General features: G+C 41.8%; 1 protein-coding gene across 1 annotated transcript in view; it reads left to right on the top strand.

Moving 5' to 3' along the window:
* The first annotated feature begins 2,463 nt into the window (after nt 1-2,463).
* LOC121282851 (mucin-2-like) overlaps nt 2,464-25,226 on the top strand; it is a 261,009-nt gene continuing 238,246 nt past the window's right edge. The window contains exons 1-11 of the mRNA XM_041196665.1: nt 2,464-2,509; nt 2,829-3,090; nt 6,805-6,919; nt 9,047-9,134; nt 9,225-9,334; nt 14,635-14,854; nt 14,962-15,087; nt 21,072-21,189; nt 21,310-21,448; nt 22,125-22,213; nt 22,332-22,432. Of these exons, the coding sequence (XP_041052599.1) occupies nt 2,464-2,509; nt 2,829-3,090; nt 6,805-6,919; nt 9,047-9,134; nt 9,225-9,334; nt 14,635-14,854; nt 14,962-15,087; nt 21,072-21,189; nt 21,310-21,448; nt 22,125-22,213; nt 22,332-22,432 (1,414 nt within the window). The remainder of the gene's footprint in view (nt 2,510-2,828; nt 3,091-6,804; nt 6,920-9,046; nt 9,135-9,224; nt 9,335-14,634; nt 14,855-14,961; nt 15,088-21,071; nt 21,190-21,309; nt 21,449-22,124; nt 22,214-22,331; nt 22,433-25,226) is intronic.

Below are 25,226 nucleotides of genomic sequence, written 5' to 3'. Positions count from 1 at the left end.
CATTCCCCGAGTTACTCATGATCAGCTTCCTTGGCAATCTCATTGCTCCCTCCACCATAATGGTCAGGATGTTGAGGATGGGACTCCTCCTCTGGCCTGTGCCCTTTCATGAGCATTATCTGTCCTTTTCTCCAGTAAGGACAACAGAGAGAGAGATAGGCTCCTGCTGGCCTTGATGGCCAATGCCCATTGGCTCATTGACACAAGAAGGTACACACACTTCTCCCATGTTCAGGAGCAGCATTGGTCCTCAGGGTCTTCAGCTGGAGTGTCTAGTGGAGGTTGATTATCTGAAGTAGTCCTGTCTTGAGGGTCAGGAGTCAGGAGTTATGCTTATCTTGCCAGAGCATGTAGGGTCATTGAACATTTTCCTGCACTGGACCCAATTCCTCCTGATCACTTGGTCTGTTCATGTTATCAGCAGCCTCTATCCAGGCCTGCTTGGTTTGGAGTGGCCTTCTCCTGCCACTCTCCTGGGAGAACACTTCCTTTTTCTCCCTCACTGCCTCAAGGAGGACCTCCAGGTCTGTGTCTGTGAAGCAAAGGGTAGCCCTGCCCCAACCCTGGTTCTGTATTTTATATTGAATTCAAACACATATAGCACTGGTAAAGAGACAACAAATAGCAACATTTAAATTGTGTCTAGCCTTTGATTAATACACTGCTATTCTAACTCAGTGTCATACATAAGCATCTAGTTACTGCTTCATAACATGAAACAATTCACATTATTATACTGTTTAATCATTAGTTCATCATTCAATTTTGTGATTTTTTTTAGGTGAAACAAGAAAGGCTACTTTGTTTGACGAGACAGTGGTGCTGTTTCCAGAACTACCACCAGCTCAAGTTTTTACAAGTAAATAAACAACAAAATAAGTAAATTTGCTTTTTAGTTGTAAAACTGTATTCCTTTTCCAAATTGAGAAGCCTAGTCAATGGGCTAACATCCATAGTCAGGGCACTGTTACGTTTCAGAAGTAAAGAGTAGAAGGTGGAATAAATCCAATAGTGCAAGAGCAAAAAGCTGCAGATGCTGGAAATCTGAAATAATAACAGGAAATCCTGGAAACACTCAGCAGGTCAGGCAGCATCTGTGGAGAGAGAAACAGTGTTAACGTTTCATTTAGCACTAAAGTGAGGAATAACTTCTTCATTCAAAGGGTTGTGACTCTTTGGAATACTCTACCCCAGAGGGCTGTGTATGCTCCATCGCCAGATATATTTAAGACTGAGAGAGACAGATTTTTGGACTCTCAGGGAATCAAGGGATAGGGGGATCAGATGGGAAAATGGAGTTAAAGCACAAGATCAACCATGACCATATTGACTGGCAACCAGGCACAAGGGGTAGTATGGTTTGCTCCTGTTCCTGTTTCTTCTGTCCTTATGACCCTGTGTCTTCAGCAGTGCTTCGAGATGTAACAGTATTCCAGCCAAATGAAAAGGGGAAGGGGTGAAAAGAGCAAACAGGAGGGTGTGTGATAGAATGGAAGGCAGGAGAGATTAAATAACAAAAGGGATGATAGTGCAAGGTAAACAGTGATGGGAATGAGGCAAATAAAGAAACAAAAGATATGTCCAGAGAAGATACAAGTGAGAAAGCAGGATTGCTACTAAAAGCTGCTATCCAAATAAAAAGGTGGCATAGGTGATGATTTGAAATTATTGATCTTATTGGTGAGTCCAGAAAGCTATTGGGTTTGAAAGGGTGTAAAATGCTTCATCAAAAAACATGATCCTTCTCAGGATAAAAATAATTTGTTGATAACTTCCCATTTTCTTAAAGAAAACCTCCTTTTCACTACAGGTCAATGGGAGTGTCAATCATCTAGGCCCTTTAAAGTATCAATAGCAGAAACTGTAAGCACTTGAAACCTCTTTATCGTGTATAAGTGAACAGTGCAATTGACAGAAGAGATAAGAGACCCAGAGCTTTCAATCAAGCGCTGTTTGCTCTGGGGCCCAGGTGTTTTAGTACTCTAATGGATTTCTGGGCTCTCAACCAAACCTCATTATACATTTTTGCTTGAGCTGAGAGGCCAGAAATCCATTAGCACTGAAACACAATACCTTTGCGGTGCCATGACTCTTTGAACAGTTGGCCCGACTCCATGAGAACTGTGGAACACTAGGACATGCCTATGCCCACAATGGGTCTGGCCAGGTCGGGAGTACAGAGTGTAGGCTCATGACCTAAAGCAACCTGCAACCTTAAAAGGCCCTGTTAAACACCAGAAACCCTGAGAATGGGATTAGGAATCCTGGAAGTAGATCCTGGTCACCCCTTCATGGACTCTCCTCGACTCCATGAAAATCCAGCCCACTAACTTTTTCTTTCTATTCCACATATGATGCCTGATCGGTCGAGAAGCCTTTTCTTGTTCCTTCCCATTCTGAGTGTGAGAAATGCAAGCAGCACCTCTCCAAAAATAAGAGCAGTATACAACTCTTGAATGGAATATGCCTTATGGAGAATGGAGGGCTATTGAGGTGAAGAACAGTGTTTGTTAGGAAAGAGAAATCAGACCTCCTGGAGGAAGCATTGCAATGAAGGAGATATGGGGGTTGTGTGTGAGCTCTCCATTTACAGGTGGAGCTGGTAGCTGGTTATTGGCCTTAGGAACTTAAAAAAACACAACCTATGAAACGTTCTTGTAGAGCAGGCTGTGTCAGCTTTATCTGAATCAGTGAGCAGTGTTCTCGTGTTTCACAAAACAATTTACCAGGTTAAGAAACAGAAGAATGATCAGAAGATTATGATTAGAGGCAATAACTTCATTTCTTTGTTGATTAAACTTGGTATATTATCTATTCTCAATTTATAGGCCACAATCCGGACCACAATTTCCGTGTTTGCAGTACCTGGGGAAATTACCACTTTAAAACCTTTGATGGTGATGTTTATTATTTCCCTGGAACCTGCAATTATGTCTTTGCTTCCCAATGTTTGAGTGCTTATGAGGAATTCAACATCCAGATGAGACGTTCCATTATCGATGGTCTTCCAAGGATCACTCAAATTGTCTTGAAAATTGATGGATCAGTAATCAAAGTATTGAATTCAATTATTTCAGTGGATGATAATGTGTAAGTGTTTTGTAATTTAAAGCTTTCATTTTGTTGTTTTCAAAGTATAAGAATGCATCAGCACACTGTACTGTGTGGTGGGGAAAGGGGTGAGTTACAGAAGTATAGGACTGGATTTTCAAAGCAGAGTTGCAAACCCAGCACCCGGATGAATCCTGGGACCCCACTCTGTGGCTCAACTGCGTTGTTCACATGACGCAATTTTTAACTGCCCTAATTGGGAAGGAAGTGGTAAAAGCAAAATACTGCGGGTGCTGGAAATCTGAAAAATAAAAACAGAAAATGCTAGAAAAACTCAGCAGGTCTGACAGCATCTGTGGAGAGAGAAACAGGGTTAACTTTTCGAGTCCCTATGACTCTTCTTCAGAGAAGGAAGTGAACTGGACACGCAATTAGTGAAGTGAAATGGTGAGCGACCTTGCAAAACTAAGGTACTGTGCACTTTCTGACACAGGATACTCGAGGGCCCAACAGTTTTAACATTAAAAAAACCTCTCCTTCGACCCACAGTGGACCGGACTAACTTGCATCAGAGGGTTAAGGTTCACTGAAATAGCCACTAAAATTGCAGTGCCCACCTCCTAAAGGAGCTTCATGGGCTATTAATTAGGAGTGAATGAGTTCCTATACACCACCCCCCACACCCGCCATCATTTTGAAAATTGAAGACCACCCCTGAGTCGGGATCTAGAGACAACCTCCAGAGACCTGACACTGCAGACCTTTCAAAGCTCATCTGTGGGATGCTACAGGACAAAAATGGCATGGAGCATATCAAATATACAGCAGTCTTTTTCTCTACATGAGCCACTGTCTAATCCTATCATCCTGCTCATTCCCCCACTCCTTAATGTTTCTCTTTTGCAAACATCAAATAATAAATTAATTTCTGAATTCTGCATCAACAATATTCTAACCATTCATGTGTAATGAACCTTTCTTGATCCTATCCTCTAATTCCTTTTTTGATTACCCTAAATGTGTGTTCTCCTCTTAACATCTCGCTGATCAATAGAATCGTGAATCATAACCATTCATAACCTTGGGCATCTCAATCAGGTCACCCGTTAACCATCTTATTACCAGCAAAAAAAGCTCAAACTACTCAAGTCTCACTTTCTAACGATAGCTCTTCATTACTGGAACCATGCTAGTGAATCTATACATGCATATTTACCATCACTTTTTTGAGGTTCTGATAAACATGCCAGTTACTTCAACGTAATCCAGGGTAAAGTTCCTCAAGTTAAATGTAATCTCCTTGTTTCTTTACTATTGAGCTCCAGCCAAAAACACAAGTGAAGTTATGCAGCCAGCACCCCCACCCCAGCGACATAGTGGTGGCAGATGGGGTGTGGTAGGTGAGGGTGTGTAAAATTGGGCACCATGCCTGCAGCACTATGTCCATCACCTGCCTCCCTGCCCCTGGCAGGTATTTTATGCATGAAATAGGGCGGTATCAGGCACCCATTCATAGTGGGCCAATTTATGTCCTTACAGAGGTCAGTTAATGGTCACTCACGGACTTTCGACTCCTTTGTTAGACACTGTATGCATTACAGGGCAGACAATTTACTGTGGTTAACAATGTCATACACAACTTGATAAAAAAACGGAAACAAATGTTTGTCATTATATTAGCTCCAGATTATAGCATGACGTTTCACAAGGCGGAGCTGCTCTTACTTTAGATATAACTGATAGATTTAGGAACTGAAGGAGCAATAGCAAAACTCGGTTTTGATGCCAAACCAGATAGGTAAACACATGGAAATAGTTCAATTGAGAAATGTGAGACAATACATTTTGGAACTAGAACTAGGCAAAAGCTGAACACTTTAGTTGCCTAGAATTTAAATAAGTAAAAAAAAGAGGAGTTTTGTTATGCAGAAGTTGGTTCCTGAAGGAAACAGCACAGGTAAAGGGGGCTTAAATAGGGAAATGGAATCGGTGTGCTGAATTTTACACTGTGGGCTGGGTCCCCATCCCCTGATGTGAGGTTCGGGGCGAGCCCACCTACACTTAGCTGGCTCACTCCACGGCTGTTTAATGGTCATCGAGCCTTTAACTGACTTGAGGCGAACTTCGATCTCTATCCAAGAGGAAGTCCTGTCTCAGAGAGCTGTCAGTCAATCAAACGGCCAGCAGCTCTCTTGTCCCAGCAGTCCCACTGGGAGTGGTGGCCACTAGTGGTACTGCAACAGTCCCCAAGGAAGGCATTCAGCACTGGAGCCCGGACTGTGAGATGACTCCAGCGTCTTGCCGGGGTGTCCTGGTGGATGGGCGAGTGGGGTAGGGAGGGGGTGCCTCCTAGTTGGGCACCCTTGTGCACATTGAACATCCTCTCTACCCCCCCACCAACCCCTGCCCCCCACCATTTTTGTCTCCCTTGACCTGTCACCCCCTGGTCTCCACCCCCTTGCTCCCCCTCACTGGGACCTGTCAGTAAACAAAGAGGAAATATTTCAAGTTGATATAGATAAAGAAAAGATCCTCTACCACTGATGCACAGTAGCAGCAGTGTGTCATCTACAAGATGCACTGCAGCAACTTAAAGATGTTTTGACAACATCGTTCAAATTCTCAATCTCTACCACCTAAAAAACCAAGGGCAGCAGATGCATGGGATGTGGGATTCACTGACTGGGCCAGCATTTATTGTCCATCTCTAGTTGCTCTTGAGGAGATGGTGGTGAACTGCCTTCTTGAACAGCTGCAGTCCATGTGGTGTAGGTACACCCACAGTGCTGTTAGGGAGGGAGTTCCAGGATTTTGACCCAGCAATAGTGAAGGAATGGTGATATATTTCCAAGTCAGGAAGGTGAGTGGCTTGGAGGGGGGTAGTGTTCCCATGTGTATGCTGCCCTTGTCCTTCTAGATGGTAGCAGGCAATGGTTTGGAAGGTGCTGTCTAAGAAGCCTTGGTGAATTCCTGCAGTGCATCTTGTAGATGGTACATACTGCTGCTACTGTGTGTCAGTGGTGGACGGAGTGAATTTTAGTGGATGGGGTGCCAATCAAGCAGGTTGCTTTGTCCTGGATGGTGTCAAGCTTCTTGAGTGTCGTGGGAGTTGCACTCATCCAAGTAAGTGGAGAGTATTCCATCAAACTCCTGACTTATGCCTTGTGGATGGTGGCAGACTTTGGGGAGTCAGGAGGTGAATAAATTATCACAGGATTCCCAGCCTCTGACCTGCTCTTGTAGCCATTGTATTTATATGGCTAGTCCAGTTCAGTTTCTGGTTGCCCTCCAAGTCACTCACCATTCTGACTTGCAAATATATCGTCATTTCGTCACTGTCGCTGTGTCAAAATCCTGGAACACCATCTCTAACCATATGGACTACAGCAGTTCAAGAAGGTGGCTCACCACTATCTTCTCAAGGGCAATTAGGGATGGCAAATTAATGCTGGCCTAGTCAGCAACGCTGATCATGAACAATTTTTTTAGAAAGCACTGGAAGAGAAGTGCAGTAAGAGTTTGCAAATGATGGGATAATAGTTGGGGAGGATAGAATGTGAGTGACAGTTTTGGAAAGATTGGAATTTGTAATGGAGTAGAGTGAAGCTAAGAGTATTGGACAGAGTTGCAAATTGAAATAGGAAAGAAACAATCTGTTTTGTAAATACTCGCATCGTTATGCAGCTATGAAATAATTGAATTGAAAAAAAACATGCTGAAAATTGGTCTAACTGCTTGCTTCTTTTATCCTAGTGTGACACCACCTCACAGTCGTTCTGGGATCATGATTGAGAAAGTCAGCAATTACACCCGTCTCACTGCAAAGATTGGCCTGAGTCTCATGTGGAATGGATATGATGCCCTCATGGTAAGTGAATCGTAACATTAGCAGCTACTTGGACAGACACAGTAATAGTGTACTAAACACCCTTCATTATTATATTGTATCAAAGTTATTGGCTTGTTTAAAAACTCTTTTCACATGTATATGATTGATGTTGTGTTTCCTTTTTTGCTCTTCCATTGTGTTATTTTCTTCTTCATTGGCTCTTTTCTTAGCATCGTTTTCATTCCTTTATCTAAGAGAGTAGGGAGGTAAAGCAGGAGCTGTTTGACTCTTCCGCTAATTTTCATTTGATCCTTTTTCTTTAACAAACCGATCAAACCTCTTCCCAAATACCTAGTGCAACGAGTATATGGATTTCTTTGTGACTGAGATTGAAGCAAACACCTTCCACTATATCCATCCCTTCCCCTTGTACGTAGCCTGCTCCAGGCTTCCACCCACTATTGCTCTGAACCCCCACCACAAAGCATCTTCTCTCCCACCACTATTGATGGAGGGCCACCTCCATCTCTTTAAATCCTTTAGCCGTTCAGACTCAGATCATCCAACAGTCTTCCTGCCTCTCTGGGCTAGTTTACGGTTAGTAAATTCCTACCTTCAGCACCGTCCTTCTCTTCAAAATTGTCATTATCACAGTCCAATTGGTATAAAAACTTTCCCATCCTCATTAATTAGCACTCTAATTCCAAAGTCCCTTTCCCCCCAGAACAACGAATGTTTCATCACTTCCCAACCCTGTACCCATCTTTCCCCTAAATGCTGAGTTGAATCCCTTTCAGTCTAGTTCCTGACTACAAAACTGTACTGTAAGCTATCTGTAATGTAACTGTATCCTAGCCAAAGTCATGCACAACATCCTCTGTGACTGTGACCAGGCTGCATTCACATTCTACTATCTTGACTTCTCTGAAGGTTTGACATGGCCAATAATACCATCCTCTTCTAATGCTTCCCCACTTGTTGTCCAGCTCTGTGGAATGTTCCTTGCATTGTTTCATACTGTGGTCATATTATGGTTACTGTTTGGAAAATGCTCTCTTAGTATCAGATTATTCATTCTGGCTCATTACGAGGTTGGACGATTGACACTTTTATTGGGCTGCAGTAAAAAGGAGTTTTTTTTATAAGAAAGTGCAAAGTTATCAATGAGTTAGTGCTTATAAAGCCTATTTTACATGTTCTAGTGTCACTATAGGGTTCATTGGTTCTTTACCATATATAGTGGGTGAATGGGCATGGAAGTGCTATAGCTTAGCATGGGGCAATGAGGGGCCATAGGGAATGGTTGAGAGGCATGAGGTGACATGAAATGGCATGGATGGAGAAAGGGAGGAGTATGAGGTTTTTTTTAAATTATTCTTTCATGGGGTGCTGACATCACTGGCTGGGCCAGCATTTATTGCCCAATCCTAGTTGCCCTTGAGAAGGTGGTGTTGAGCTGTCTTCTTGAACGGCTGCAGCCCATGTGGCGTAGGTACACGCACAGTGCTGTTAGGGAGGGAGTTCCAGGATTTGGACCCAGTGACAGTAAAGGAATTGTAGATGAGGGAATGTGAGGGCTGGAAGGTGTTCTGTTTTTATTTTAACTGGTTCAAAGTCCCACAGCACAGGGGCAGCTGCATGCCTCCGCACCCGACAGGCCCTTTGGCTGCCTTCAAACTTTTTTACGGGTCAGCTGGCCCCACTGCAACACCACTCCCCGTCTCCCCTCTCAACATAATGAAAATCCTGTTCTTGCGGGCCCTTGCTCCTGGGCTGGCAGGCTGGGCATTTTCCCAATTCTCACTACCTGCCTCGAGGATGAAATCCAGCCTAAACTGTTAGCTGGAGTGTTGAGGTCGAAAAGGCTACAAGCGTCAAATTAGTGTTACATACTGTCTGATATCATCATCTGCCTACTCTGCATACTCCCTCCACACGCTTCTGGTGCTGGCATTACCCACCTACCCATAACAGCATCGGGTTTGGCCTGTACCAGAAGTGTGGAGGCCATTTTGAATACAAAATGGTACCTGGAGCTGAATTTTGCAGCCTCAGTTTCTTTAAAGTGTTCTCATTGACAGCAAAATGTGTATATTTTCATGATTTACTTGAAAAATATAGCCTGGACTATTGTAATTGATTGAGTTTCTCTTTCTTTTGCATTAGCTTGAACTAGGCCAGCCGTTTGTCAATACAACATGCGGGCTGTGTGGTGATTTCAATGGCATACGTGATAACGAATTTTTTTCAAATGGTAGGTGTAATGGGCCTAGCCGCCATATTTGATTGCATTGGTTTGATATTAGATGCACACTGTTTAGTTGTTGCCTGTCATTGGTCACAGGGTATCACCTGACTCCTATCCAGTATGGAAACTTACAGAAGCTGAATGGTCCCAAGGAGCATTGCAAAGATATATCTTCACCTGATAATGTCAAAAATTGTTCAAAATTTGTAAGTGAATGCCTCTCATTACATTCATCTCCTTCTGGCTTGAATCTGCTTTAGCTCACAGAATTTTTTTAACATTAGTTTCTAATGTATCTGCTGATTTTCACAGGTAGTTATGCATTTTTAAAGGTTGTGAACTTCTGTGGTACAATGAATGAGTAAACTATTCTGACATGAAATGTACACATAGCACAGAAACAAGCCATCTGCAATCTGTATTTAAGTTCCACACAAACCTCCTCCCACCCACTTCATCTAACCAGATTGGCATAATCAATACTTTTCTCCTTCATGTGTTGGCCTATCTTCCCCTTGAAAGCCTCTATGCTTTTTTAAAATTTGCTCATGGGATGTGGGTGTCACCAGCAAGGCCAGCATTTACTGCCCATCCCAAATTGCTCTCGGGAGCAGTTAATAGTCAACCACATTGCTTTATGTCTGGAGTCACATGTAGGCCAGACCAGGTAAGAACAGCAGATTTCCTTCCCCAAAGGACATTAGTGAACCAGATGGGTTTTTATGATAATTGATAATAGCTTTGTGGTCACTATTGCTGAGACTAGCTTTTAATTCCAGATTATTTTAATTGAATTTAAATTCCATCAGCATGCAATGGTGGGATTCAAACCCATGTCCCCAGAACATGAGTCTGGACCTCTGGATTGCTAATTCAGTGACATTACCACTATGCCATCATCTCCTTGCTCAACTATGCATTCTGGAAACATTCTATATTCTAAACACTTTCTGGGTGAAGACAATTCTCCTGAATTCCCATTTGGTGCATTAATGGCCATCTTAGTCTCCCCAGTAAATGGAAACAACTCCTCCATGTCTACCCTAGTACACTCTTTCTTAATCTAAAAACCTCTACCAGATAACATCTCCACCTCCTCTTTTCTTAAAGAAGGAGCCCCACCCTATACAGTCTTCCTTACCTTTCTGGTAAGATCCTTGAAAATCTTTCTTGCACTCTCTTCAGTGCCTCTATATGTTTTTATGATGTAGAGACCAGAACTGTGCTCATTTCTATAAGTGTCTATAAATTAGGGGTCACCCTTTTAGGACAAAGATTAGAATTTTTTTCTCTCAGAGGATTGTACGACTTTGGAATTCTCTGCCTCAGAGGGTGATGGAGGCGGCGTCATTATATATTTTTAAGGCAAAGTTAGATAGATTCTTGTTAGGCAAGGGAATAAAAGGTTATCAGGGGTAGATGGGAATGTAGAACTCAACACAAACAGATCGCCCATGATCTTATTAAATGGCAGAACAAGCTTGAGGGACCAAATGGGTTACTTCTACTCCTATTTCATGTGTTTGTATGATCGTATCAGCCGAGTGAACTTTCTCTAAATTACTTCTAATGTATTTATACCCTTCCTTAAATAACGAGGTCAAATAGTATTTTAGATGTGGTCTCACCAAGGCTCCTTATAACTGTAGCAAAACATCACTGCTTCTCTATTCTATTCCTCTTGCAATAAATGACAACATTCCATTTCCTAATCTCTTGCCAAAACTGCAAACTAACATTTTGAGATTTGTGTGCCAGGTCACCCAGATTCCTCTGTACCTCAGAGTTCTGCAATCTCTCTCCATTTAAATAGTATACTGCTTTTCTATTCTTCCTGCCAAAGTGGACAAGTTCACATTTCCCCACATTATACTCCATTTGCCAAATTTTTGCCCATTCACTTAACTTATCTATGCCCCTTATGCCTTCTTCACAACTTACTTTCCCACCTACCTTCTGTGATCAATAAAGTTAGCAAACATACATTTGGTCCCTTCATCTAAAACATTGATATAAATTGTAAATAGTTGAGGCCCCAGCACTGATCCCTGTGGCATTCTACTTGTCACATCTTGTTAATCTGAAAAAATCCATTTATTCCTACTCTCTGCTTCCTGTTAGCTATCCATGATAATATGTTAACCCCTACACCATGAGCTCTTATTTAGCATAATAACCTTTGATGCGGTGCCTTGTCAAATGTCTTTTGGAAATCTAAGTTCAGCACATCCACATGTTTCTCTTTATCCGCGCTGCTTGTTACTTCCTCAAGGAACTCCAATAAATTAAATTTCACAAAACCACATAGACTCTGCCTGATTACATTGAGATTTTGAAGGTGCCCCATGATAACCTCCTTAATAATAGATTCCAGCAATTTCCCTACACCAGATGTTAAGCTAATTGGCCTGGAGATTCCTGCTTTCTGTTTCCCTCCTTTCTTGAATAGAGGAGTCACATTCACTATTTTCCAATCTGATGGGACCTTTCCAGATTTTAGGGGTTTTTGGAAAATTAAAACCAATGCATCTACTACCTCAGCACCTACTTCTTTTAAGACTCTAGGTTGCAGGCCATCAGGTCCAGGGGACTTGTCAGCTTTTAATTCTATTAATTTTCTTAGTACCAGTTCCCTGGTGATTGTCATTGTTTTAAGTTCTGCCCTCCCTTTCACTTCCTGATTTACATCCCTTTAGTTCTGTCTTTTTACTTTTCAGGAACCTCTAGCCTTATTTGCTGGTGCACTCTGAAGTTTGTGCCCTCTGTCCCTTCCTGCCATGTCATGATCATTATTTCCCTTATTCCTAGCTCACTCTTTTGCCTTGTCTTCTCCGTTTAATTTATCACACCTTCCCAAACTTGATCCCTTGCCCCTACTATATAGTTTAAAGTCCTTTTTACCACCCTAGTTATATGACTCACTAGAACACTTCAGTACCATTCAGGTGAATACCACCCCAACGGTACAGTTCCCTCTTTCCTCAGTACTGGTGCCAGTGCCCCATGAATCAAAACCCACTCTTCCCACACCAATCTTTGAGTCACGCATTTAACTGTCTAATCTGATTTACCTACAAAATTTTCTTGTGGCTCAGGTAGTAATCCAGAGATTACTACCTTTCAGGCTCTGCTTTTTAATTTAACACCTAGCTGGTCATACTCCCTCAGCAGAACCTCTTTCCTCATTCTACCAGTCATTGGTACCTATGTGGACCGCAACTGCTGGATCCTACCTCTCCCACAGCAAGTTCCTCTCCAGCCCAGATGAGTAGATGTTTTGAAACCTGGCACTTGGCAGGGAACACAGTCATCTGGACTTACACTCTTGGCTGCAGGGAACAGTGTCTATTCCCCCTGACTATATGGCCCCCTACTATGATTACACTCCCATTAGCTCCCCCTGCTTGAATAGTTTCCTGTACCATGTCAGTTTTCTCATCCACACTGCAGCCACTACTTTCATCCATACAAGATGCAAAAGCTTCAAACCTGCTGGACAATTGCAAAGGCATAGGCTCCTTCACTTCTATCCTCTGGGTCTCCATACGTGCCTCATTCCCCTCCTGTCTCTGAATACTGACCAAAACAGAAAAGCCTATCCTAACGGGTGTGGCTGCCTCCTGCTACAAAGTATCCAAGTAACTTTCCCCCTCCCTGATGCATCATGGTGTCTGCAGCTCAGCCTCCAGCTCAATAACTCTGAGCCAAAGCTCCTCGAGCCATGGACACTTACTTGCAGACGTGTTTGCCCTGGATCATCCAGGATAATCCACATTCTGCAGCTACAGCGCGTCACCTGCCTTGCCATCTTTATTATTTCTTACTTAATTTATTCTTAATTAATTCACAATTAACAAACATTGCTACTCTCAATAACCTTTACTACTGCTAGTAAACCTTACTACAACTAATAAAATCTTATAATTGCTAATAAATTATATGAGCTTTGAAGATAAATAAGCAAAATATTCACCAACCAATCACCTATCTGTTTTCCTGTGATGTCATATTTTGGTGTCTCTCGGAATGTGGCTGCCCCACTCTGGAGCCACAGACTGGACTGGATTGGATAGCTCTACTAGGTGCTGCCTCTGGGTCCTCTTTTCTCCCACTCTCCTGAGTAGTGGTTACTGCCTCCATGTTCTCCTTTCTCCCACTCTTCTATGTGGTGGCTACTGCCTCCTGGTCCCCCTTTTGCTCACACTTCTCAAGGGATAAGATATGGAACAGATAAGGTTCTGACAAATATTTATAGAATTTTCAGAAATATGCAATAAAGTGTATTATTTTTGATATCGAAAAGAAGTATTAAAAGATGAATCTTGGGATTATAGGCCAAATCAGTCTGCATTAGTGGAGTACAGAGACTGTGCGCAGAATTTAACCCTTGGTGGGTGTGCGGGCCCCGCCCCCAAATCACTGACAGGAAAATTCAGGCCTGTAAATCAAATGGATTTAGAGGCAGGATGTTGTGCATCTCAAACCAATTAGAAGATCAATAGTGTAACAAGAGAAATTTGGTAACTGGTGCTGGGACCACTGTTGTTGACAACATTAAAGAGTTTCACTTGGGAATTGATTATGCAATCTCTAAATTTAGAGAGAATACCAATATTTGGCAGGTTTGGTGGAGGGGGGTGGGGGGGGGGTGGTCTGCGGGATATTGTTAATATCAAGAAAGAACGTAATTTTGGTAAACTTGCAGAATATTCTTGTAATTGACACTTGATTTTCAATGTAGATAAGTTTCAGGCGATGCATTTTGGCAGGAAGAATAAAGAGGACATATTTGTGTCAAAATGGGAGGAGGAGCAAAGGGATCAAGGGGCACTCATTCACAAATCACTAACAGTAGCAACACTTGTTAATAAGATCTTTTTTAAAAATACAAACTAAACCAGGTGTTCATTCCTGGATGGATAAAATTGAAAAGCAGGGAAGTTGTGTTAAATTTGTATCGTATATTGTATTTAGTCCTTACCCAAAGAGTTGTTACAATGTGGAACTCACTACCACATGGAGTAGCTGATGCAATAGCGTAGATGCAGTTAATTGGAAGCTGAATATGCATATGAGGAAGATAGGAATCGAATGTTATGCTGATAATGTTAGATGAAGAGGGATGGAAGTGTTTGTGTGGATACTGAAGATGAACAGACCATAGACTATACACAAATCTGTTGGACTGAATGGCCTGTTTCTGTACTCTAAATTCAATGGAACCCAATGTAAATAGCCATTTGCTAAAGTTATACTTTCTAATGTTCAGAATGGCTGGTGTTTAGAATGATAACAATACATTGGTATATGTGCTCCTCTGAGGTCATCATAGAGAGATCCTTGTACAGAGCCTGACTCAGTATAGCTGGGAGTACTTAATGCAGATACTGGTGGCAAAGGTGCAAATGTCTCTTGCACTGCCAATCCATATCTTTCTAGTGGAAAAAAGACTGATGTACAAGGAAGTGTACTTGTCCTTCACTAAATAACTTCCTTTTCTGCTCAGGAATACATGTGCGAAAGAGCACTCACAGAGCCAGGTTTTTCCAACTGTCATGAAGTCTTAGATTTAGCTCCTTTTATCAAGAGCTGCATGCTGGACTTTTGCCTGTGCAAGGATTTAGAAAAGCCGTCATCCTGTATCTGTGATACCTTATCAGAATTTTCTAGACAGTGTGCCCACGTTGGAGGTAAACCCAGCAACTGGAGAAGGAAAGGATTGTGCGGTGGGTAACTTTTAAATTGATCACCCTCTAAACAAAGTTACACATATATTTATTTTCTTATGGAGAGGACAAAGATATTAAATGTTGACACTGTTTATCTATTACAGAAGAGACATGCCAGCTTAATATGATCTACCAAGAGTGCGGTATTCCATGTGTAGATACTTGCTCAAATCCTGACCGGAGCCAGATGTGTGAAGACCACTGCATTGATGGCTGCTTCTGCGCTCCTAGTAAGATACAATATTTTAGAAATTAAATAATAACTGTATGTGTGTTTACTGTGAGTTTAACTTGTCTGTGAAAGTGGGGAGGATGCGTCACGTGCCTATACCCCCATTTGGTAAGAGATGAAGTGAAAGTTTATTTTAGCACATATATCACAATCTAAGGGGAAAAGACCAGTTAATTATCGGAACCCAAATACTCAACTTATCTTTTGCCTGATCTTGACTAGTATTTTCTGTTCTTATTTCAGATGTTCAGCATCTGCAATGTTTATCTTTGCACGTTAAAATTTACCTATGTTACTGTGTCCACTAATGTAGTGTGTGTTGGCCATTAAGGCTTTACCCCCTGATTTTATCACTGAGACAGGAACTAAACTATGGTTACATTTTAATAAAGAAAACTGTTAAACTTCTGAAATTAATACTTTCTGATTTACCTCCTCTGTAATAAAGGGAGAGTTAAGGTTAAAGATAATATCATTTTTTAATTGCAAGATGTGATACATCAGAAAAATTATAATACAGGAAATGGTGTATATACCTTGTGCCTGAAAAAGGAATTGAAAAGCACGTGGTGAGAGGGGAGATGCTTCAGCACCTCATTGATGTTCAAGGCCCACCTGAAATAATATTTAAGCAGAACAGGCCTTGTAAATGGGCAAGCACTGCCTACCTGTGCTTGCCCACCTAAAACAGTCATGGAGTCACAGAGTTTTACAGCAAGGAAAGAGGCCCTTTGGCCTATTGTGTCTTAAGGCTACTTTACATTGCAAATCAAAATCAAATGCTGATTAAAGCACCCTGAAGAAAAATCCAGGGGCAAATGGGAAGAGCTTGTGCCATCCTGGCTCCGCCTAGCTGGGCCGTATGTTGAGCATCCTAACAGTGACCTTTAAATGGAAGCTACTCAATAAATGGCCATCAATCTTTGTCAAAGTCATATTTCTGTAGAGCTAGATGGACAACTGCTCTTGGCTCCTCAAAATTATTAGGGCAGATTTGGTTCCTGCCCCTCGCCCAACCCTCTCCCCCCACCAACCCCTCCCACCACAGGACCTGTCTGCACATCAGTTCAGCATTGCAGTCAGTTAGAATTCATTGGGTTTTGAAATTCATCCGAATACCTGTTTGACACCTACAAGTCTCCAGTTCCATCGCCCGTCAGATCTCTCAGCCATTTTGGACACAGCTTGAGTTTCTTCCTGAGAATGTTGTATGAGTATTATAGAAGGTGTGTTATATTGCTTAAAAAGAGAAGGGACATTATATTAATTTAACTAGAGATGTTATATTAGTGTTATAGAGGCATTGTTAGAATCATAAAATGGTTACAGCAGAAGGAGGCCGTTTGGCCAATCAAGTCCGTGCTGACTCTCTTTAAGAGCAACTCAGCTGTTCCCACTCTCTCACCCTTTCCCTGTAGGCCTACAATGTTTTCTCTTCAGGTGTTTACATAATTCCCTTTTAAAAGTCAAATTAAATCTGCCTCCGCCAGAATTTCACCACTCACTGCATATAAAGATTTTTGTCATGTCACCATTAGTTCTTTTGCCAATCACTCTAAATCTGTGTTCTATGCTTCTCAGCCTTCCTATGAATGGGAACAGTTTCTCTCCATCTGCTCTGTCCAGACCTTTCATGATTTTGAACATCTCTATCACACCTCCTCACAACCTTCTCTTCTCTAAGGAATAGAGCCCCAACTTGTCCAATCTATCCACATAACTGAAGACCTTCATCTCTGGAACAGTTCTCCTAAATCTTTTCTGCACCCTATCTAAAGCCTTCGCATCCTTGATAAAGTGCAGTGCCCAGAATTGGATACAATAATCCAGTTGAAGCCAGGCCAGTGTTTGATAAAGGTTCACTATAACTTGTTTGCTGTTGCAGTCTCTGCCTCTATTTATAAAGCTCAGGATCCTGTATACCTTTTTAACCACTTTCTCAACCAGCCCTGCCAACAATTTATGCATGTATTGCCCAGGTCTCTCCGTTCCTGCACCCCTTAAGAATTATACTCATTTTACATTGCCTCTCCTCATTCTTCCTATCAAAATGGGATACTTTACATTTCTTTGCATTAAATTTCATTTATCATGAATCTGCACATTCCACCAGTTTCTTGAAAGCTATCTCTATCCTCCTCAGAGTTCACAATATTTCCATGGCCAGAAATTTCCCCCTGTTGGCGGGGGGCTGTGCGGGGCCGGGTGGGGTCGGGCACAAACCCGATCGGGTCCATGCGGGCGGGCCAATTAAGGCCTGCCCATCATGACACGCACCCGGACACCGGGAAGCACTGAGCGCTCCCTTTGCAGGAGGGTGGGGGGGGATTCCCTGAATGGTTCCCTGTGATTTTTCGGTCATGCGCATGAAAGAGCACAGAGATCACCCTGAGGCACCAGCATGCCTCAGGGAGATTTGTTTCAGTGTTAAGCTTTTAAATAAAAGATTTTTAAACTTTTAAAACATGTCCCCTCATGTGACTCTATCACATGAGCTGGAACATGTCAAAGAATAAATGTATAAATTTTTATTAGATTTTAAAACAGTTCATGAAACCTCATCCAGCCCTTGGATGAGGTTTCATGAAAAATGTGAAGGCCGCCTGGGCTCTTCACCTGCCCGCCTACTTTAAAGTTGGATGGGCAGCTCATTAAATTGAGCTAATTAGGTTTTAAATGGCCTTAATAGGTCTTTGACAGTTCGGCGGGCTCACAGCCAACTCAGCTGTGCGCCTGCCAAACTGGAAATCTAAATGTGCAGTGGCGTGGCGACGCACACCCAGCATCACTGCACGTTATTTTACATGATGGCGAGTGGGCTCCGCCCACCGATCATCGATGGGAAAACCCTGGCCCATGTTTTTCTGTCATCTGCAAATTTTGTTATTGTGCACCCAAGTTTAGGTCATTAATATAGATCAGGGAATTCAGTGGTCCTAGTACTGACCCCTGGGGAAACCCACTGTTAACCTTCCTCCAATCCAAAAAACAATTGTTCATCACTACTCGCTGTTCCCTGTCACCCAGCCTATTTCATACACATGCTGCCACTGTTCCTTTTATTCTATGGGCTTCAATGTAACTGGAAAGCCTATAATGCAGCACTTAATCAAATCTTTTGCAAGTCTCTGTACACCACATCAGTTACATTACCCTCATTGACCCTTTCTGTTACATAAAAACATAAGAAAAATAGAAAATAAGAACAGGAGTAGGTCATTCAGCCCTTCGAGCCTGTTCTGTCATTCAATATGATCATAGCTGATCCTCTATCTCAACGCCATACTCCTGCGTTCTCCCCACACCACTTGATGCCTTTAGAGTCTAGAAATCTATTTCCTTCTTAAATCTATTCAGTGACTTGGCCTCCACAGCCTTCTATGGTAGAGAATTCCACAGGTTCACCACCCTCTGAATGAAGAAGTTTTTCCTCATCTCAGTCCTAAATGGCCTACCCGTATCCTGAGATTGTGACCCCTTGTTCTAGACGCCCCCCCTCCCCCCAGCCAGAGGAAACATCATCCCTGCATCCAGTCTGTCCATCCCTATCAGAATTTTATCCGTAACCTTAGCAAAAACTCAATCACGAATTAAACACAAGTTGCCTGTTTCATTAACATTATAAAGGAGATTGTATTGTGAAAAAAGGAGCAATTTCTATCAAAGGTTGTTGATGGACAATACTACTTTTATGTCCTGGTGGCAAGTTGAAAATCTATTCCAGTATGTTATCTGCTGGAAGGCGTATTATCGTGTTATCGTGAAAGGGAATGTTGTATACATGTTACAGGAGGATGTCTTATACATCTGTTGCAGATGGTGGGAGCATACAATCAGGTTATTGTAGGTCATTCAGATTAGATAAAGTTTTTGTTACCCAGAGGCTAGAGAGAGTGCTGTTCCAAAATATAGGGGGAACAAATTTGTTTGCATAGTGGCACGTCAAACGGCATTACACAGGCTGCGTTAATCCACAGGGCAGACAGTGCTTCAGACTTTCTTGAATTATATCAATGAGGAAGGTGCTGTCTGTCACTGGGGTATTGACATAAGGCTATGCATTTTCTCTCATATGTTTTATTACAGTTATTAATGAAGCTACAAAATAAGAATACACGAAGTAATGATGATAAAAGACATTCTCAATAAAACATGCTTGACATTAACAAGGTTCATCAAACTTGAATTGCCTTGCAAGCACCTGAGAATTTCCAGTTCGCTCCGAGAAATGTTCTAACATCTATACTTGCAGTCCAACTCACAAATATTAATCATTCATCACTTTGAAGGATTATTCCATCATACTGTGTCGTAATTCAGTGTCCTTCTTGCTCACACTCTCTTCTGCAACCTGAACCAGCCGGAACGCAAGAGGTGCAGACTGACTTTAAGTAGTGCTAGCCTGTCACAATTGTGCATCTCCTTCTCAAGCGTACATTCCACTTATTTAAATAAGCAAGTAACAAAGCTGGCAAAGGTAATTTTCTTATCGTTGTAGAAAGGGGTACTATATTAGGTTATAAATAGATGCCATTTTAGTGTTATGGATAGGAACATTATGTTAGTGTTATAGGATATTATATTTGCATCATAGAGAAGGATGCAAGTTTTTACACACAAGTGGTAATGACCAGGAACTCGCTGGTTGGGTGGTGGAAGCAGAGATGGTGAATGATTTCAAAAGGAAATTGGATGGCCATTTGAGAGAAACAAACTTGCAGGGCTACAGGGATAGAGCGGGGCAATGGGACTGAATGGATTGTTCTACAGACCTGACATGGACCTGATGGGTCAAATAGCCTCCTTACATATTGTAATGACTCAATGAATGTTACATAAATGTTTCAGAGGTACCATTATCTTATGATGCATTCAGTAATCTTTTAAATACAATGGGCGGGATTTTCCGGCCCTGCCCATCACCGGGATCTCCTGGTGCCACCAAAAATCAATGGATTTTTGGCTGGCCCATCACCTCTCCCTCAGTGGCGGGTTCTGCTGTGGAGAGAGGCCAGAAAACCCCGGCCAATGTCACCAAGCAATCCCATAGTAGGGCTTGCATTCCCTGCGATTAGGAGTATACTTCACTGCTGGGCCAAATACACTTACCCAGATAGTTTGTGTGTGGTGTAAGTTAATCCGAGCAAGCTGAAATTAACATAATGGTAACATCTTAATATAAATTTACTTGGAATTCCTTCTAGCCAAATGGACGAAAATAGGAAAATGGAACATTTCTTCATGTTGTAGAGAGAGTGGATGTAATCTAAGGGGAGAAGTATTATATTTGTGTTTTGGAGAGTTGAGTGACATAGAGGGGAATAATATTAACATTGAGAGTTTAAGTATTCTGGAGGGTGATAATATTAAAGTTTTTTTATTAATTTTATAAATAAAAGTTACTTTTATAAATAAAACTGGTGTTGTATTCGTTATAACATACTATTGTTATGAGTTGCTACATTACTGCTATAGATGGAGTGTTTTATTAGTTATTTGGGTGTTATATTAATTTTAGAGATTGAGAAAGTATGACATCAATTTTATCGAGAACTGCATGTGCCACACGAGTATCATAGAGCTGTGTGTGTTATATTAGTGTTATCAAGTGGATTTAACAATAGTGTTGTGGGGTTGCTACATTAATATTATGGAGGGGTATTATGTTAAAGATATTTGAATGTTTTATTGCTGTGGTGTTACAGAAGTCTATGTTATGTTAGTATTATAAAGTGGGTATTATATTACTGTTACAGAGACAGAGATTTAGAGAGAGGTTTGTGCTATATTGATGAATTAAAGGCATAAAAATAATTGTAGCAGAGGGCAGTCATGCTATTTGAGAGTGTTACAAAGTGGGATTACAACATCAAAGAATTTTAATGAAACAGCCTGACCACAACACTTGCATTCTGAATAACTGAATCATAAAGCAACTGAGGAAAAACTGTGTATATCTAACTTATATATTTTATATTGTAGATACTGTCCTTGATGACATTTCCAACTCTGGATGCATTCCAAAAGAACAGTGTCCCTGTACTCACAATAGCGTATCTTATGCACCTGGAGCATCTTATTCCACCAAATGCAGTAAATGGTAATCAATCCGATTCTGATAAATTGTTTTCTTTTTAGATGGGGGTTATCATTTGTCATTTATTGTCTCTTAATCTTATCTAAGAAAATAACTGATCTCAAACACTTTTTAATCTGGCAGCATTTGTAATGGAGGACAGTGGTCTTGTGCTGATCTACCCTGCCCTGCGATCTGTTCCATTGAGGGAGGAGCTCACATTAATACATTTGATGAAAGCTATTACACATTCCACGGGAGGTGTCATTATGTACTTACTAAGGTAAGGATGACTTGAGTTTTAGTAAACTGGGAATTCATAGAACCAACGAGTTCAACTTGCTAATAATGTTGCTGTGTTTTTGGAAGAGCAAAGATGTCAAGCGAGAGAGGTCGTGGTCTGTTTCTATCATGCTTCTATCTTCAATGCAGTTTTGAAATTCTTCCAGGACATTTCAAACATTAAAGAATAATTTTAACAAAACACTGAAAATAGGAATCCCTTATGTATCAAATGCATTGCATACATTTATAAAATGAAACAAAAAAACTGGCTTGTGCTAAGAATACAGGAGTATACACAATCATTGAACATTAATACACAATGGTACAGAATGAAAAAATTTAGATTTATTCTCTTGACTAAATCCCTTATCTCACCAGTTCCGTGATGCCCAGCTTTGTGGGGTGCAAGGAGGGTGAGAGTCCTCCTTCTGCCCAGCGTATTAGTGAGAGCCTGTGAACTGTTCTCTAGCCCATCCTTCAAACTGTCTAGTGATAATGGCTCTGTAAAACTTGTGACCAGATGTCTGTGCATTACATAAGAACAAACTTATAAGTAACTCCATATTTCAATGAGGACCAGTTATTTAGGAATGTCGTGCAAGTTAGGCTCTTTGGCTTCTTTTCCATTGGCAAGGTTGCTACTTGGTCCTAATTCTTCTAATTCTTTACTCTAGGACTGCAGACATAATTTTTTCACTGTCCTAGGAGAGCTGCAGCAATGTGGCATTACTGATTCGGAAACATGCTTAAAGTCAGTAACACTGACTACCCATGGACCCCAAAATGTAAGTCACTTTCAAATAGCTCTCTGGTGGCTTAAATGATTTTGATATTATATATCTATATAAAAATAGAGACAGAGAGAGAGGCAGATGACTGTATTTAGTAAGTATGGGTGCTTTGTTTTTACAGGTCATCACTATTAATCCCAGTGGCAGCGTCTCCATCAATGGAATCTTTACACAGTTGCCTGTAACCACCAGTAAGTTCAATTGCTGTTTTCACGTCTGAGAATCGTTAGCCTTTTTTTGTAATAAACACATTTTCTCACTTCCTTTACCTTAAGAAAAATCTCAAGGCCGCAGATTCCTGATTGGAGACTGCATTATCAAAGGGGAAATGCAATGGACCTTGTATTGCTGAAGGATTTCCGACAATGATCCTGCCTTACGACTCTGGGCCAGCTAATTTCTATCATATCGAGCAGACTAGGAGTGCAGCTCCCAAACTCAACAAGAGAGGGAAGCAAACGTCAGGCAGAGGCAGAGCATTTAAAGGAATAACTTCACTCAAGGGCTAAAAGATCTGACTGGCATGGCTCAGAACAATCAAGGTGGTAGAGTTCAAGGTCAATGTCACAGGAAAGGACACATTTTTGTGGTCAGTGGCAGAGTGTACATTAAAGTGGCATGTCATAGATAGAATGGCCCAGAACGTCTAACCTCCCGACGGTCGTACCCTGTAGGTAACCCTCAAGATGCACTGGCAGACCCTGCAAACACTGACTATGCAGGAATTGCCCAGGAAGTTTGGACTTCCAATGGGAATTCCCCTGTGTCTGGAACTCTCCAAAACTCTGAGTTAAATTCAGAGGCGTTGGATGGTTCTGACTTACTTATCAGAATAAATACTGAGGGAAAGTTAGGAATACAACCAGTCCTAACTCCAGTGTAACCATACTATTGACACCTTGACTCCCCACTGGATACCCTGACTAACACCCACTGACCACCCACTCCACCCAACTTCCCTCCCTGACCCCTCAACTACCTAGCCCCTAGCCCCAATACAACTCCACTCCCCCCCTGCCAACAAACGACAATCCCCCCGGGCCTGACTGCCCCTGAACCCCACACTACCCACCCAATCACCCAAATACCCTCTGACCCACTGACTACCCCATGACTCCTCAACTATCCTTCCCAACTCAACTAACACCCCGATCACCTGACTGCACCCGCCCCCCCCCCTCCCCCAACGAACCCTGACTACCCCCCGATCCCCAGACGACCCTACTGACCTGACTATCCCTCCGACCCCCCCTGACTATCCCTGACCTTGCCAACCCACCCTACCCCTCATCCACTTACCTGGAGCTCCTGTGCAAGGTAACTAAATACGAGTAAATGGCAATCTGATGGTAATTGACACTGCTTGGAAGACCTGGCCCAATGAGATTGCCATTCACAGTGATTGTGTGTGTGTATGTGTGTGTGTGTGTGTGTGTGTGTGTGTGTGTGTTTGTGTGTAGAACAAATGAAGGGGACTATATATTAACATTGGTGGCAGGAAAGATACTGAGATCTTTGTACAGAGGTTTTCCAATGTCTGATCCACTCCTGTCCACGCTATCTTTATGGGGGGGTGGGGGCTGCAGCCTGAGCCACCACCTGTAGAAACATCCCCAAGGTCGAAATAGAGCCAAGAAGGCCGTCAAAAGGCCCACCTCTGTTCACTCACTGGGACATCAGCCCAGTTCACTAGCTGAGTCTGAGGCCCCTTAACCTTCAGCCCTCAACCCTCCATAGTCCCTCCAGAACCCCATGCTCCCTATATACTCCCTCACCACCCCCATGCTCACTCATCTAGTTCCCACGATATACAGAATTCATAAACCCTATAATAACATCAGGGAGCTTTTAAGATGCCCATAAAACTGTCAAGATAAACAAACAATCATTCAAAAACTACTTCAATAAAACCATTATCCTCTTAGGATATCAATATAAATAAACACAGCTCCCTTGACAGCTGTACCAACAACCCCTAATGGGCTGAATACTGGGAGCTCATCCACCATTGATAATGAGATTCCATTGTGTGTCCGCAAAACCAGAGTTGAATACATTAAATCCTTTGAAGCCATTCAAAGAGCTCAGCCATCCATTTAAGCTTTGAAGCAGTCAAACAGATGTCTGAAATGAAATTCAATAAAAATATTGAAGCAAAGGTGACAATTGATTCTGTAAAATTTGAAATTAAATGTTGTACAATGCGGAAGAATGCTTCATCCAGTGCATAATGTACTCTAATGCATTTCAAGACTGTTCCATTTTCACAATGCTGTCAATTTAATGGTCACTTACTTTTCAAAAACAAACCCCTATCATCAATCACTGCATTAAAAATATATTTAATTTATCATACAGAATTTTGTCATGAAGTTGTCAATGCCTTTTGAACTTAACTGTCAAAAGGTTCCCTACTCCAGACTAGGGCTCCGCCATGGTTCACAACACCTCTGAGCTGGTGTGTCAGAAGCCAGCCCTACTCCATTAAAATTGTAGGAGTCTGAAATGCCCATCCTGCAATGGAGTTGGCAATGTCAGGACAGCTGCTTGCGGACTCATGGCCAGCACCCATATCCCACATCCTTCAAAGTTTCCAATGATAGCAATGGGGACGGAAGTCCTGGAATCATGTCCAGCCCACCATTTTTGAAGCCCTCCCAAAGTGGATTGACAGTAAAATCCAGCCCTTAAGCACTTGATAAAGAACAGTCAGCATCAATTTCAAGAGGTAAGGTCATGCTTGACCAACCTAATTGAATTTTTTGAAGAAGTGACAAAGACTAGACATTAGTAATGCAGGGAATGTAATATACATGGAATTTCAAAGATTCTTGTTAAGGTAGTAGATTCAACCAAAGTCAGAGCATGTGGAACCAGGGACAAGAAGCAGCATTAATAACAAACCTACTACAATGAAAAAAACAGAATGAAGGAATTAAATGTAGTTTTTCAAATTGTTTGAATATGGAAAGCAGTGGTCCATCA

This window comes from Carcharodon carcharias, chromosome 10 (assembly GCF_017639515.1).
Source record: "Carcharodon carcharias isolate sCarCar2 chromosome 10, sCarCar2.pri, whole genome shotgun sequence".
Classification (NCBI taxonomy): domain Eukaryota; kingdom Metazoa; phylum Chordata; class Chondrichthyes; order Lamniformes; family Lamnidae; genus Carcharodon; species Carcharodon carcharias.
Note: the sequence above shows the minus strand (reverse complement) of the source record. Positions and strands in the feature narration are given on the sequence as shown.